At 32.0% G+C, this 16,273-nt stretch overlaps 2 protein-coding genes across 2 annotated transcripts; both read left to right on the forward strand.

Annotated features, from left to right (window-relative positions):
* The first annotated feature begins 2,258 nt into the window (after positions 1-2,258).
* On the forward strand, positions 2,259-2,999 carry LOC115883185. The gene has a single exon (XM_030901500.1). It carries the CDS (start codon positions 2,259-2,261, stop codon positions 2,997-2,999), a length of 741 nt encoding a protein of 246 aa, XP_030757360.1.
* A 6,608-nt stretch (positions 3,000-9,607) lies between these two features.
* On the forward strand, positions 9,608-10,486 carry LOC115883191 (zinc finger BED domain-containing protein 4-like). Its single transcript, XM_030901511.1, has one exon. The coding sequence runs from the start codon at positions 9,608-9,610 to the stop codon at positions 10,484-10,486; it is 879 nt and encodes a 292-aa protein (XP_030757371.1).
* The last annotated feature ends 5,787 nt before the right edge of the window (positions 10,487-16,273 follow it).

The following is a 16,273-nucleotide window of genomic DNA, read 5'->3' on the forward strand; positions in this document are numbered from 1 at the left end:
TACTCTTTCCGAATCAGCAATATCAAGAATTGATGAAAAATTAGTGAAATTAATTACTTTAGATTATCAACCTTTATTGCCCGTCGAAGATCAAGGATTTTTAGAATATACGAGAGAGCTACAGCCTTTATAATGTTCCTAACAGAAAAAAGCTATCAAATGAGATTCTTCCCAAACAATATACAGAGGCGGCGCGGCGCGGCGGCCCTATTAAAAAGCATGTTACGTCATGTAGCATATATTTCGATTACAATAGATATGTGGACATCGGACAGCAACAAAAGTTATTATAACTGTGTAGTATATTACTGTAAATAAGGTAAATATTGACAACATAGCAAGTTAAGTTTAAGTTTTGCGCAGGAGTTTCCTTATACTAGAGTAGTAATATCTGGGCTGTACTACGATTAAGATATTAATGTTATTGACGAATGTATATATGTAATAACGATAATAAATGATATTACAGACATTACAGTTGGCGACAAGGAAAAAATCGAACGATTAAAAACTGGTATTGCGAGTGCCTAGTAAGCATTAAAATCCGTATTTTCTGGAAGTACCGCACGTGAATCGACTCATCGAGATAAATGGCTTCCATGATGGGAAATGTACACGTTTTTTCTTTGCAAGATTCGGATTGGAGCATCTTTAAAACACGATTGGGTCAGTATTTTATAGCAAACAAAATTACTGACAAAGATATAATGAGAGCGGTCCTGCTGAATGCCTGTGATGAAGAAGCATACCGATTAATACATAGCCTTTGTCTTCCCAAGTCTCCGGAAGAAAAAAAATATGAGGAACTCATAGATATTTGTAGCAAGCATTTTCAACCATCCATTAGTCCTTTTGCTGCACGCTATAAATTTTATGGGGCAGTCAAAAATAAGGACGAAACGGTACAACAATGGGCGGCACGAGTAAGGTCGTTGGCGGGAAAATGTGCATTGTTACTTACTTACGATCAAGAGTGGTAAAGGGATTAAAATATGTGGTGATTTTAAGATCACACTCAACCCAGTCTTGCATGTAGACCAGTATCCACTACCAAGAATTGATGAATTATTTAGTAAGTTAAGAGGGGGATTGGAGTTTACAAAAATTGATTTATCAAATGCTTATCAACAGGTTAAACTTAATTCAGAGTCAAAATTATTAACAACTATTAGTACGCACAAGGGGTTATTTGTTTATAATAGACTTCCATTTGGCATTGCAAATGCTCCTGCTATTTTTCAGGGCATTGTGGAAAAAATATTGTCAGGCGTAGAAGGGGTGGCTTGTTTTATTGACGACATTTTAATAACAGGAGAAACTAGAGAAAAGCACATAAATAGAGTAAATGAGGTTTTAAAAAGACTTGAAAACAATGGGTTGACAATTTTTATAAATGAATGTGATTTTTTTAAAGAGTCTGTAACTTATTTAGGGTATAAAATTGATAAACATGGATTACCTACATGTGAAGATAAAATAAAGGCAATTTTGGAAGCTCAAATTCCTCAAGATGTAAAACAGGTAAAATAATTTGGGGTTTCTTAATTTTTATAATAACTTTATAAAAAATGCTTCTATTCTTTTGCAACCTTTAAATAATTTGTTAAAGAAAAATGTAAAATTTTATTGGTGTAAAAATTGTCAAAAGTCTTTTAATAAAGTAAAAAGGGTGTTATCTTCTTCCCCAGTGTTAGTGCACTATGATCCAACCCTACCCATAATTTTAACAGTAGACAGTTCTTTTTATGGCATAGGTGCTGTAATTTCTCATCGTTATGCTGATAACGATTGCGACCAATTGCTTTTGCTTCACAAACTTTAACTAAAGCTCAACAACAAAACTACTCACAAGTAGAAAAAGAAGGTTTAACCGTAATTGTGGGCGTTAAAATATTTTTCCAATATCTTTATGGGCGTAAATTTATAATAAGAACTGATTCTAAATGTTTATTAACTATTTTTAAACTAAAATAGGAAAACAAAAAAAGGTAAATGCATTTAGATTTAAATCGGCAAATTAACTCAATTTAGCAGCCTATCGTAAACACACCAAGATAGCCGTACAACCTTTTTGCGTATTTTATCGATCCTACATTCTTTACCTCTGTACACTGCCCAACATAAAATCCTTTCTCCGTTGCCTACACCTTCCCATTTGTGTGTAAAAATATTAAAGTCCTTGCAACGAGCACTGCTAGGGTGAAGTGAGTGTCCCTGTCTTATTCCTTTCCCTCATATTTGTAATCCAAATTATCCAAATGAGTCAAATAAAAAACACGCGCACAAGAAAGGATAACACAGAAAAAGTACCCGATAAAGATAAAATGGAAGCCACTGAAACTATTTCAAATACAATTATTTACCAAAAACTGAACGAAATGCAGAAAAGTCTAGAATTCCTCTCAGCAAAATTTGATGAAATGCAAAACGAAAATAAAGAACTGAAAAAGATACTGAAAACCCAAGATAAAGATAACAAAATGTTAAAAGAAAGACTAGAAGCCCTTAAAAAAATTGTTGAAAGTCAGGAGAGAGAAAAAATAGAAAACAATATAGTTATTAGTGGAGTAGATAAAATAGATCAAAATGAAAATACAAAAGAAGTTGTAACGAAAATATTACAACAAATGAGTTGTAACACAAGTACCATTGCAAATATACAAAACTGTTACCGAAAAAATTCAAATAACGAGAACAACCCAATCATAATCACACTAAACAACAAGCAATCAAAAATTAATATTTTGAAAGCACGAAAAGAAATTGGATCATTACAAACAAGAGAATGTCACATTAAAGGAAGGAACAGCGATATATTCATAAACGATCACCTAACAACTTTAACCGGGAAAATATTTTACGCTACTAGACAGCTAAAGAAAGGGAAGAAAATCAGATATACATGGATTCGAGACGGTAACGTATATATCAGGAAAACAGAAACAAGCGAAAAAATAAAAATCAAACAGTTTACAGATATCGAAAAATTAGACCAATAAATATAAAATAATAAAAACAAAAAATAACATAACTAACCAAACCTAAACGACCGCCATAGATGATTAACATCATAATGCAAAACATAAGAAGCATTAGAAACAAGTTTGAAGAAATTGAAACCTTTCCCAAAATACAAAATTATCCGGAAATCATTGCACTCACAGAAACATGGTTATCACCAGAAGAACACCTATATAACATTAATGGCTATAATGCAATATTTAGATCGCGCCAAACGAGAGGAGGTGGAATACTAATATATCTTAAACATGGAATAGAATATAAAGAAAAAATAAACAGCATCATAAATAAAATAGAAATAATAACAATCGAACTAGTACAATAAAAAATATCAATCACGCTTATATATAAGCCCCCTCATGTTGATTTTACGAAATTAGAAAATACTTTGATTAATAATATTGCAAATAAGAAGAAAAGCCATATCATCATGGGAGATTTTAATATAAATATAATGGAAAAAAATACTCTGATTGACAACTACTACAACATATATCGAGAACGAAACTACAACATCCTGAATAAAAAGAAAACATGCGCATACACTCGTTATAATGAACATTCTAACAACTCAATACTTGATCATGTTATTACAAATATTAAAGAAAAGTCCATTAAAATGAATATTCTCTCCTCTAATCAGATATATATCTGATCACAATTTAATTAAAGTAACAAGAGAGAATTAAAAAGATAATAATTAGAATCAAAAATAACCAAAGAACCTACTTATACACAATTTGAAATAATAAAACGAAATATTCAAAAAATAAAGAAAATGATCTCCGAACTAAAGACCGACAAAATTAAATTTTATGAAGAACTGTCAAAAACGATAGAAAAAAATATAGACCGGAATATGAATATTATTAGAATAAAAAGAAAAGATGATTGTCCATGGATAACTCAAAATATTATAAAAGAAATAAGAAACAGAAATACACTTTATAAGAAACACCGAAAACACCCAAATAAGGAACTTCTAAAAATAAGATATATTGAACAAAAACAATATATATTAGCCCTTATAAAAATGACGAAAAAACAATATTTCAGAAGAAAATTTAATGAAAATAAAAATAACACCAGAAAAATTTGGGAATTCGTTAATAAGCAAATACGCCCCAACAAAAATGTCAATACTATTAAGGAAATTACCAAAAATGATGGAATAAATAGTACTGATCCAAAAATTATAGCAAATGAATTAAATAACTTAATAATTTTACTACAGTAGTGCAAATATTAGCTGAAGAACAAATATTAAAAAGCAAAGGAAACAACAACTACAACTACTAAAAAAACTTACGACAAATGCTACATTAAACAAATAAAAGAAGAAGAAATGGAACAAATTCTTAATGAACTAAAGAGAAACAAAGCACCAGGATTTGATAAAATAACAAATAATATACTCAAAGATAACAAGAAAACTTTAATACCAATACTTCTAAAACTAACAAATCACATATTAAATTCAGAAATATACCCACAATACCTAAAACAATCCACAATAATCCCTATATACAAAAAGAGTAAAAAGAATGAAACACAAAATTATAGACCAATTACTTTATTATCAGCATTGAACAAAATACTAGAAAAATGTTTACATAATAGAATGTCAGAACACGCAACACAAAATAAAATAATAAATGCAGCACAATATGCTTTCCAGAAAAATTCAGGCACGAGCTCAGCTGTATATGACTTGATTGAAAACATAAAAAAGTGCATAGAAAAGAAACATATGGTCGTTACAGTATTTTTGGATATAAAAAAAGCCTTCGATACTGTCAGTAAGGAAAAACTCTTAGAGAAACTCATTTCATATGGATTTGGTAATTACATCAACGTAGTAAAATGTTATTTGAATAACAGATCCCAGAAAACAAAAATCGGAGACAGAAAGCAATATTAGCATAGCTCCATATGGCCTACAACAAGGCGGCAACTTGCCACCACTACTATATATTCTATATACTAACGATTTATTTGAACAACATTTTTTTGGTAGAATGTTTGCGTATGCTGATGATTTACGTATTGTGTATTCTAACAAAGATTACAATAATTTACAAGTGAACCTAAATAATGATATGAAGAAATTTGAAATGTGGTGTTTCAACAATTCACTAACTATAAATGAATCCAAAACAGAATTTATAAGATTTAATATAAAAAAGGAAACAAAAAACTTAAATATAATTCTAAACGAGCAAAAAATAAAAGAAATATCTGAAGTCAATTACCTCGGTATTAAAATCCATAACAATTTAAAATGGGACACACATATAAATAGTTTAAAAAAAGAAAACGCCAGAACAATTGCCACACTCCTGAAACTTAAAAACATAATACCACCAAATATGAAGAAACCAATACTAAGGGCTGGCAAAGGTTAGTCTTGGGTCGAGATTTCCGTATGTAAGAAGAGTACAATGCGTTTATAATGTACTGAACCAAGAGAGGACAGTAAACACGTTGCCAAACGTATGAAATAAACCGAGAAACTGTGCACATCGCTAAGAGACGTGGAAGGGGATATAGCCGATTTGTCGCAGTTGACCCAATCAATACCTCTGTCAGTACTTAAAGTTCTAGGGAAAGGTGTACGTCATGCGTTCAGCTTCACGATTTAATTACGTCTCGTAATTTGTTTATTTATTAACGAGTCGTTGTAACTTTCCCTATAGCTTGAATTTTTTTAAGTGCAAGCTAGAAACACTCGCATTTTTGGTAAAAATAAGTGGAATCGCTATTAGAACTCAAAAATCGATATCTCGAAATTTATTAGAAATAATAGATTGTAGTTTTTTCAAGAACTTTGTTATTATTTCTGGCTGTATTTTCTTTGTAGACAGTATGTGAAAATCTTTATCAATAAAAAAATTACACGATTGCTGAAAATTGCTATGCTCTAAAAGTAAATGGATGGATTGTTTACAATTTTTGAATGGAAAAAACAACCTTATCGAAGTTTTCTTATGTAAACGTATTGTAAAATATCCGATCTTGAAAATAAAAAAAGTTTCAATATCTATATTGGTTCTTGAGTTATGGCTCTAAACAGTTGTATATATTTTAGTTAATAAATATTATATATTATAAAAAATGCCATTTATTGTTTTAGAATTATTATTTTGTTTTTAAATACCATTTGTTTTATTAATAATAAATAATTTAATATATTTATTATTAATAAAATTAAGAAAATAACGTCACGTTATATACAAGTTTTATACACGCTCATTGATAACCAGAAATGAGCGTGTAAAACCCACCACTAAAATAGGTATCAAATTTTTGGAAATTTCAAGTTCTTGAAACTTATATCCACATATTCTAAATTAATTTTCTTGGAACATTTAGGTTCCGAAAATGCTGAATTATATTTTCATTTTGTTTAAAAAATATTTATTTAGTCTAAGACACACGTGTTTTCGGCCAAAACTATAGCCTTCATCAGTGTTATATATCTACAACAAAGTACAACTTTTATTGACTATTGGCAAAAATGTATGTTAAAATGTTAAAAAATATGTTTATAAATAATTACAAAACACTCATATAGATCATTAAGAGCATAAGTTATATAGATAAAAAAAACACAAATAATTACGCCCTAGGCAATTAATTTTCATATCATAAGATCTTATCCATTATCTTCTCCAAAATGTATAAAGTATACAATGGGTATACAATTATAGGTTGGGTAGGAAGAAAAATGTATTTTATTTTTTCCTCTACTTACTGTAAGCGGCAAGCAACAAGCGACGAGAAACACGTAAACTGCCTTGATCCTTGATGTTTTCAGTTTTCATCGCTTGCGCTTATCGCTGGTCACTCGTCACTTGAATCGGTCGTTCATAATCGAGCGATGTCGGTTATTTCAATAATCGAGTATTCGAGCGAATTTTCGCTCGAATTATCCCATCACTAGTTACAACTTGCATAAAGAAGTATTGGTGGTAAAAAAATTATAAAATTTATTAAAAATACGTTTTAATTGAGTTTCTATGGAGTCAAGAGGATAGCGGCTCGTGTCCATGTGTCACAAAGACCAGGAATATGAAAATCTAAATTTATGTGTTTTATTTTCTTACCTCAAAATTTGAAAATATATTATTGAGAATAATTTCTGAAAGACATCATATTACTCAATTGTTTTTCCTTAAAAGATTTCTAGTTAAAAATTAAGAAATTATATTGCAATACGCTTTACGTATACTATTATAATGTCAATATTGTCCTTTCCGGACACTGGGAGAGAAGTAAAAGAAGGAGTCAAGACAATATTGACATTATAATAGTATACGTAAAGCGTATTGCAATATAATTTCTTTTAAGGAAAAACAATTGAGTAATATAGACATCATTCAGAAATTATTCTCAATAATATATTTTCAAATTTTGAGGTTAGAAAATAAAATACATAAATTTAGATTTTCATATTCCTGGTTTTTGTGACACATGGACACGAGCCGCTATCCTCTTGACTCCATAGAAACTTTACTTAGTCCTACTGCAGTGATACCACGTATAAAATTTTCCGCGCATAAGCTTTTTAATGTGTTAAAATAAATATTTGAACAGCGGGTGGGCAAGAGGGGAAAAGGATCAAACATTTTTAGTCATTGTAATAAAGTTCATAAAAATTTCTGCACTTATTCCTGGGAGACCCTATATATTGAGTTAATTAATATTATACAAGAATAAAAGGGACTTCATTTTCTTTTATATAATGACTGTTAATGTAGTTTATTAATGACTGTTAATTATCAGAACATTGTTGTAATGAACTTCATTAGTATTCCGATTGTTAAATTAAATAAGTTAAATATTTATTTGAAGTAATTGCCATATTGTAAGAGAGTTTTGATCGATTTTGGTCGCTGTAGATTTAATGCGAGAAAACGAACAATCCGCGCCGATTTCCCTACTCCGCTAATTGGAGGGGAGCGCCAGTCGAGTATCTCGGCTGCAGCAGTAAGAAAACGACAGTTCGTGGTCGCACGCGAGACAGTAGAGGTGTGCTTAATAGTTCTTTTCAATGAACTAGTTCGCGCGAACTAGTTCGTTATTGCGAACTAGTTCAGTTAACTAGTTCGCGAACGATATTTACTGTATTTCATCTGTAATTCTCCCACCAAACAGACCTAACTGGGATTAGACTAGGACTAGTGTTTTTAGTGCCAATTTTCAAAATTAAAAATAGAGGATGAGGGTAAAAAGAGGCACAGGCGAAACATTTTTTGAAATCTCGCCCAAATGTCTAGAATTTACCAAAAATTTGTCAACGGTATGCGATTGATAGTCTTTCTTATTTTCTTAAAAATAGTTATACTCAAAACTTGTGAAAATAAAACAAACCATTTTACAATTCTTTAAAATCCAATCTTTAAGTTGCCAGCAGTGCATTGAAGTGGCTTTGTGGGATTTTATTAGTCGAATCACTAATAACCTACATTTGAATTGTTTTTTTTTTAATTTTGAAATTTTATATTTACTACCGATCGTGCAGATATCGAATCTAAGCTGTTAGTTTTTAAATTTTCTGTTTTGTTTTAAATACATAAAATGAATAGACGTAATCGAAGTGTCATATGGGATCATTTTGCAAAAATAGATAAAAACAATGCCAAATGTAATTATTGCAGCCAAATTACTCGAATTTTAAATGGTTCCTTGGGCAATATACGAAGGCACCTTAGTACCAAACATACTATGGTGAATTTAGATATTGAAAGAAGCACTTCGAAACCACATGTGCACAGTAAAGAACAAGATGAGGAAATAGACATAGACCACCCTGAGCCAATGGAGTCGCAGCCATCTACATCGCAGTCATCTACTACATCCCAGGCATCTACGTCAGCATCATTTGTCAGCCAAACAAGCGAGGTAATAAAAAGGCCAATGCATGTAGCTTCAATGAAAAACTTTCTTATTAAACCCGTTTCTAATCAAAAAGCCAAAAGTTTAGATCTTCAGTTAATTAAGATGATTGTTAAAGAATATAATCCCATTTCCATTGTTGAAGATCCAGAATTTAAAAAATTTATAAGCATGTTAAATCCGGGGTATCAAATGCCAACATGAAAAACCATTTCAAATACGCTTATACCAAATCTTTATCTTTCTGAGCTAGAAAAAATAAAAACAGCATTAAAAGATGTTGAAGCCTGCTGTATAACTACCGATTCGTGGACGTCAGTTAACAACGAAAGTTTTACAGCAATTACCGTACATTATTTTAATACGGATTTTCAAATATCGTCGGCATTGTTAGACTGCATCTGCTTTGAAACAAGACACACAGTGGAAAATCTTGCTAGTCTTTTAATTGATGTTGTCAGAAAATTTGGTTTGGATATTAAAGTGGCTGCATGTACAACAGACAACGCCGCCAATATAGTTGCCGCGGTACGCTGTTGCCAGTGGCGTCATATACCTTGCTTCGCGCACACAATTAATTTGGTTGTCCAGGAAGGTATTAAAGAAATAGCAATGACAACTAAAAAAGTAAAATCTATAGTCGAATTTTTTAAAAGAAGTTCACAAGGGCTCTCAAAATTAAAAAAAAATGCAGGAACAGCTGAATCTCCCAGAGCTTAAGTTAAAACATGAAATGCTTTCACGTATTCTTCAAATTAAAGAGGCTGTAATTTCCACTTTGGCTTTACTTCAAAATGAGTTAGAAACTGTTTTAACTAGCCATGACTGGAAAGTAATAGAATTTGCGGTGGACGTATTAAAGTTGTTTCTTGAGATAACCAACGAAATAAGTGCTGAGAAAAATGTTACGCTATCGAAAGTGATACCTTTTGTGAAAATTGTGAGAAAGAAAATAAGAGGGCATGCCGTATTACATAAAGAAAATGTACCAAAAGAGGTTATTAATATGGTTCAAAAACTGGGTGATCAAATAGAGTCCAGGTTCGAAAAAATCGAGGACAATGAACTGGCATGCCAGGCCACTATATTAGATCCTCGGTTTAAAAAATACGGGTTTTATAGCGAATATAAACATAAGGCTGCTTATGAATATTTACAAAAAAGAGCTTCTGCCATTAAACTAAAATCTGATACAGTAGAAGTTACCCGAGAAAATACATCAGAAATTAAGCAGTCATTAGGTTCCACAATATGGGAAGAATTTGACTTAGAGGTGAACAGTTTAACAGCCTTGCAGAACCCAATTGCTGCAGGCATAATTGAAGTGGAAAAATACTGTAACGAGCCTCTCTTACCTCGAACTGAAAATCCACTAAACTGGTGGAAAGAACGATCAAAAATTTATCCGAGGTTATTCGAATTAGTAAAAAAACGTTTAAGTCTAATGGCGACGTCTGTTCCATGTGAACGAATTTTTTCCCGTGCCGGCCTAACTGTTACCCAACGGAGAAGTGCATTAAAACCAAAAAAAGTGCAAGAAATTATGTTCTTAAACTATAACCTATAAGAGTTTTTTAATTTTTTTTTTATTTTGTTAAATTTATGTAGTATTTTTAAAAGATAATAGGATTTTTTTGTTGTTTCTTTATTTTTAAGTATTTGAATGATTAGTTTTTATTTGTCTTTTTATATTTTCTTGTTTTGGTTTGTATATGTTGTTTGTCCGAATTATCATATTTACTTTTATAATAGTTCTTGTTGTTATGAATTATACATATTTTTATTTTGAATGTACCTTAATTTTTCTATTATTATATTTTATAAACACATCAAAATTTTTAAACTTAATAAAGATTTACAATTATTGCAAATAATGCATTTAAAGTGGTAGATATTTAAATAACATAAGTTTTGAAATTAAGTATTTTTTTACTAATCTGGCAACATCGATTCCAATTCTTATTTTACAACGCCAAACGTCAAAAAGTTCCCAAAACCACAACCTCAATCCGAACTAAAACCAAACCAAACCAGAGACCCGAAATGTGATCCTACATCCCAACATTAAAGTCTTTCTCGTGTTCTTGAAATTACACATTTTTTTATTGATAATTCTCTTCGCAGTCCAGTGAACTAGCGATACCTAACCCAAAACATTTCAAAACAATCGCCGCGAACGAGTTTTTATCTCTGCTAGTTCATTTAGTTCTCACCAGAGACAATCTCACTACTCACTATAGAATCGTTCTAATACAATCGTTCATGAAATTCATTTGCTCATAAATCGTTCGCCGCGAACTAGTTCATTTTATATCTGCGAACTAGTTCATTTAGTTCGCACTAAAGAATCGTTCTTTTTAATAGGTCGTTCGCGAACTACTCACCTCTACGAGACAGTGAAGTCGAGTTCCGGAGTGCCCCACCAAGTGACTAGCCATCAGCCGCCGATCGCCGCCGTACTGCGCAAGGCAAGCACCAGCCGCCGAAGTGATCGAGGGTAGGTCGTATTCTTTTTATTATTACTAGCGTTTACTCTACACCTAAGCGCGTTATAGGGATAAGGAAGTGAGCCGACGGGATCTTGGGGTTAGATAGGATATTAAAAACGCGGGAGAGCAACGATTGCCGACCAGGCGAAAGAGGGAATACGCTGTGCTAGGGCAGGTCGTCAGGAATGGTGGCTCTATTTTGTGGTAATCCACGTACGTGGATTACCACAAAATACCAAGTTCATAAACAGAAGGATAGTTATGTGCTACACACATTAATTTTAGAATATCGTAAACGTTTTTGGGAAAATTCCATAATTTTAGCAATCTCCAAAAACAATAGTAGTATAAAAAAAAGTAAATTTTTTTTTTCAGAATCCCTTTCGAGCAGTCCCGTTCCTTCAATACCAGAAGAATTTAGAGAATTTTTTGAGAGCCTGAGTACTGACGATGAATATCTGTCCTCTGATACAGAGGACAGCTTTGCTGAAGCAATAGGCATTTAAAAAAAGGGGGAAGGTACCTACACCGGTGCAAGAAGAAAATCCGTGAACTGATAAAGTCAGAAAACAAAGAAAATCCGTTAAAGGAAAGACCAGGTCGAAAAAATTGGAAAGGAAGCTGAAACGAAACCATGGCGAAGAATACATCACAGAGTCTGGAAAAATAAAGAAGTCAAGAATTTGTCAACCATTAGCCAGCTGTCGAATGAAATGTCGAGAGAGGTTTAAGGATGAAGACAGAGAAATTATTTTTAAGGGGTATTAGGGAGTTGGCTCCTATGAAAAACGTGTACAGTTTATCACGAGCGTAATAAAAAAATAAAAAAAAGGTTTCTCGTAAAGTAAAGAAAACAAAGAGCAAAAATAAATATAGGCAGTTTATTCATATGTATCACCTCAGAATTAATGGAATAGAACACAAAATTTGCAAGGAATGTTTTCGTAAAACCTTAGGTGAAACAAACAAATGTATAGAACTCTACAGCCTCAAAATTAACTCCAACTTGTTCCGGAATTTACCACAGTAATCTTCGGGGGAAAAAGTCTCCTAAAAACAAATACACTGATGATGACATCAAAAAAGTTACCGACTTCATTTTAAAAGTTCCCCTTTATCAAAGTCATTGCAGTAGACGAGACAGCAACAAGAAATATTTACCCCCAATTGCAAAACTGTACAATCAATATCTGACATAACCCGATCATATTGCTACAAGTCGTACCAAATTTGAGGAAATATTCCATACTATGAATATTGGGATTAAGAGACCAAGCAAAGATACTTGCGGAAAATGTGACAAACTGAAAATGAAAATAAACTTATCCACTAATCTCGAAAAAAGCACTTCAAGAAGAGTTAGATTTGCACTTAAAAGAGGCTGACGATTATTATATTTTAAAATCAGAAAATAAAAAATTATCAAAATACGACAAATCGAAGAAAACCATCACATCGATCTTCAGCAATGTCTTCCTACCCCTCATCTTTCATCTGGCATAACGTTTTATTTGAGACAGTTGTGGACATTTAATTTAACAGTTTATGATTGTGACGTGGAACAGGGCCATTGCTTTATGTGGTATGAAGCTGTAGCAGCTAGAGGAGCGAAGCAAATCGCATCGTGCTGATACCAGTTTCTTAATAGCATTCCAAGTCATGTTGAGGAGATTACGCTGTATTCAGACTCTTGTACGGGACAAAATAAGAATGACCATATTGTTGCAATGTATTTCTGTATACTGAAATCCCATCCAATACTCAAAGTAAAGGCCGGCTCCGATATGACGACTGTATGAGAGGGAAATCGTACGTTATTTTAACCAACGTAGTTTACACCTTTCCGATGCGTGATTCATCCCCGCTCCTACTCGACTCCGTTCCTGCATCCGTTCGTATTCCGATTTGTCAGTCTATTCGTCGATGCCGGCTGTGGGACGAGTGTCGTTTTCAACTATTTTCTTTATTTTTGTTTTTCCTGTTATTTTTAGTTTTTTACTAAAATAATAAAAAATGTCAACAATAAAACCGGAGGAACTAATTGAAGAAGTGAGGAAATATCCAGTGCTGTATGACCAGACCAAAGAGCAGTACCGAAACTCCGACTACAAAGACATGGTCTGGAAGAAAATTGCAAAGGAATTAAATGTCGAAGGTAAGACTATTAAATATGGCGGCAAACGTTTTAAAATAACTTGCATTATCAATTTGTAAACCAAACACAGACATTATAATTTGATGGTGTTTTCCTAGTTTTGGGTTCTGAATTAACAGAGTTGTTTTTAAAAAACGATTTTATTGTTACAAACATTCTCGATAGAGTATAGAGAGTGAAAAGTCTGCTTCGAACCGTTCAGTTCGCTTTTATATGTGACATAATGTAAAATAGGCATTCAGTATTTAATTACAATGAAATAACACTTATTTATACATATAACTCCTCCCCTGTTAAGACAAGAAAATAACGGGCTATTTTCGGGGGGGTCCTCTGTGGGATCAACATGCTGTTCTTCTTTCTTCTTTAAACATGGAAAGTACTTCTTGAGTTGTGGGTATTTTTTTGAATAAACATAGGTATATTGGTAAATTATTAGACAAATGAAAATAATCGCAATATCGAAGATGACTGGTTGATAGGTTCTTTCTTCGTCTTCTTTGATCGGTGATAGTTCGTTGAATTTTTTCTTTTATCTCGTATATATCGTCGAAGTTGATTTTCGATAGCTTCGGAGCAATATATTCGAATTTGGACTCTGGTTTTTCAAGATTTTCTAGTTGTACCTCAGGCAGGATTAAAGGTTTTCCTTTTCTTAGTTGAACATCGTTTCTATATGTTCTTGAATCGATGGTCACTTGGCATTCGGATGGAATATTTATTAAAGTTGGTTTCTTAACATTGATGTATTGATTGATTCTGCATTGTGCATATATTCGTTCTTCTTTGGCTGGCAAGAGTAGAACTTCTTTTCGCGTGATTTGTTCAATGACGGATTCTTTTATGTCGATGTGGATCGTTGAGCAGTTGAAGTTTCCGGACAGTAGTTGGATAGTGCATTCGTCTCGTGCATGGAAGTTTTCTTGACAGAAGTATTTTTCTTCCAGGAATGGACATGCTTCTTCCTCAAATTGGTATGACTGGTCTTCTTGTGCCAGGAATGGATATTTGGGAATGAAGATATTTTGATTTAGGATAATTGGGTATAGGTGGTAAAAGGTGTATTCCTTAGGTCTAATTATAGGAATGTGTATAGCGAAAATTAATTTATTTTCAGAAAATGTTACCTGTGTACCCAATAACTGATAATAGGTTAATATATTTTTAAAATTTGGAACTTCGTTATTTTTATAAATTGTTCTTAAGTAATTTAATTGTTCATTTAACTCGTAGCTTGATATGATAACGTTATGTAAGGCCGTAGCTTGATATGATAACGTTATGTAACCGTAGCTTGATATGATAACGTTATGTAACTTTGCAAACATAATCGCGTCTTCGAGATTATCGAGAAAAGTAATCAGACTCTGGCAGTCTAGATTAAGTTGCGAAACAATGCCTTGAAAATTCAAGTATGCATTTAAATTTGATATAGTTTTATCAACTGTTTGTTGGAATAGTTTCAGACTTTTTTCTAGTTTTTGCTGGTTTGTAGTTAGAGAAACAATTGTTTATTATACTTATTAAGTTTTTCGATAAGGAAATTTGTAAATTAGCTTCGTTTATTAAGCCTTTTTGATTTTGTTTTAGCTTTATTTATAAAGTATTTTATTATTTTTTGTCTCGTCTTCAGAATCTAGTGTACCGAAAAGCCATTTAGAGGTTTTTCCTACAATATTTATTAATCCACGCTTTGTCCTAATGTGCGGATAAAGATTCTTTAATTTATTTTGTGCTTGAATCGATCAAGAATTGCGTTCTTAATAAAGTACTTTCTGATAATCCATAATATGACATATGGTTAGTAACGTTTTCTTTATTTACATGATTTTTAATAAGCGAAAAGCATTGTTCTATATTAATTAATTGATTAATAATAGGGTTTATATCTATATAATGTAAAAATGTGTGCTTAGAATAAACTAACTTAGAGGTTCCTAGTTGCATAGGCAAAATAGGGTTTTTTATAGTTTTAAGTTGGATGTCCTGTGACAGAATTGTCTTCGCGTGAAGTACCAGGAATATCAGCAGGATCTGGATCTTCTTCATTATTGTTTTCCTTGAAAATTTGATTTTTCTTTACCTTAGGTTTTCTAGCTAGGCTTTTGTGATATGTTCCTTTATTTGTTATTAATTTAATTTTGATCTTCTTCGATCGTTGCCTTTTAAATTTAGGTTGATCTTTTCCTCTAGCTTTAGTTTTTATATAAACTACATCTGATTTAAGGAATTCAGGTAAAATCTTGTCTTTTTCATTTCTTTTTGTTATACTAATTCTTTAGTTCTTGCGTTTATACTTTGAATATTTCTATAAAGATCTTCAGCTTGTTCTTTATGTTTTTGCTAATTTGATACTATTATTTCGTCATTATCTCCTGGGTTATTATCGATTGATTCTGTCTCTAAGGCGTTGAATTTTTGATTATTTAAGAAAGGAATATTTTCACAAATCTAATATTTTTTTAATTTTTTTTGCCTTTTTTTTGTATTCGATATTGTAATCGAACTCTTCTAATTTTAATCTCCATCTAACTAAGCGAGAATTCGGTTCTTTTAAAGAGAACAACCATATTAAAGGGCGATGATCTGTAAAGATAGTAAACTTGTGTCCAAAGAGATAGGGTCTGAAATGTTTGCAGCGCCTGTTATTATTGCTAATAATTTTTCGATGGTGGAGTAATTGATTTCTGCGGGGTTTAATGTCCTTGAA

This window comes from Sitophilus oryzae, unplaced genomic scaffold (genome assembly GCF_002938485.1).
Source record: "Sitophilus oryzae breed Bouriz unplaced genomic scaffold, Soryzae_2.0 scaffold_111_pilon_pilon, whole genome shotgun sequence".
Classification (NCBI taxonomy): Eukaryota; Metazoa; Arthropoda; class Insecta; order Coleoptera; family Curculionidae; genus Sitophilus; species Sitophilus oryzae.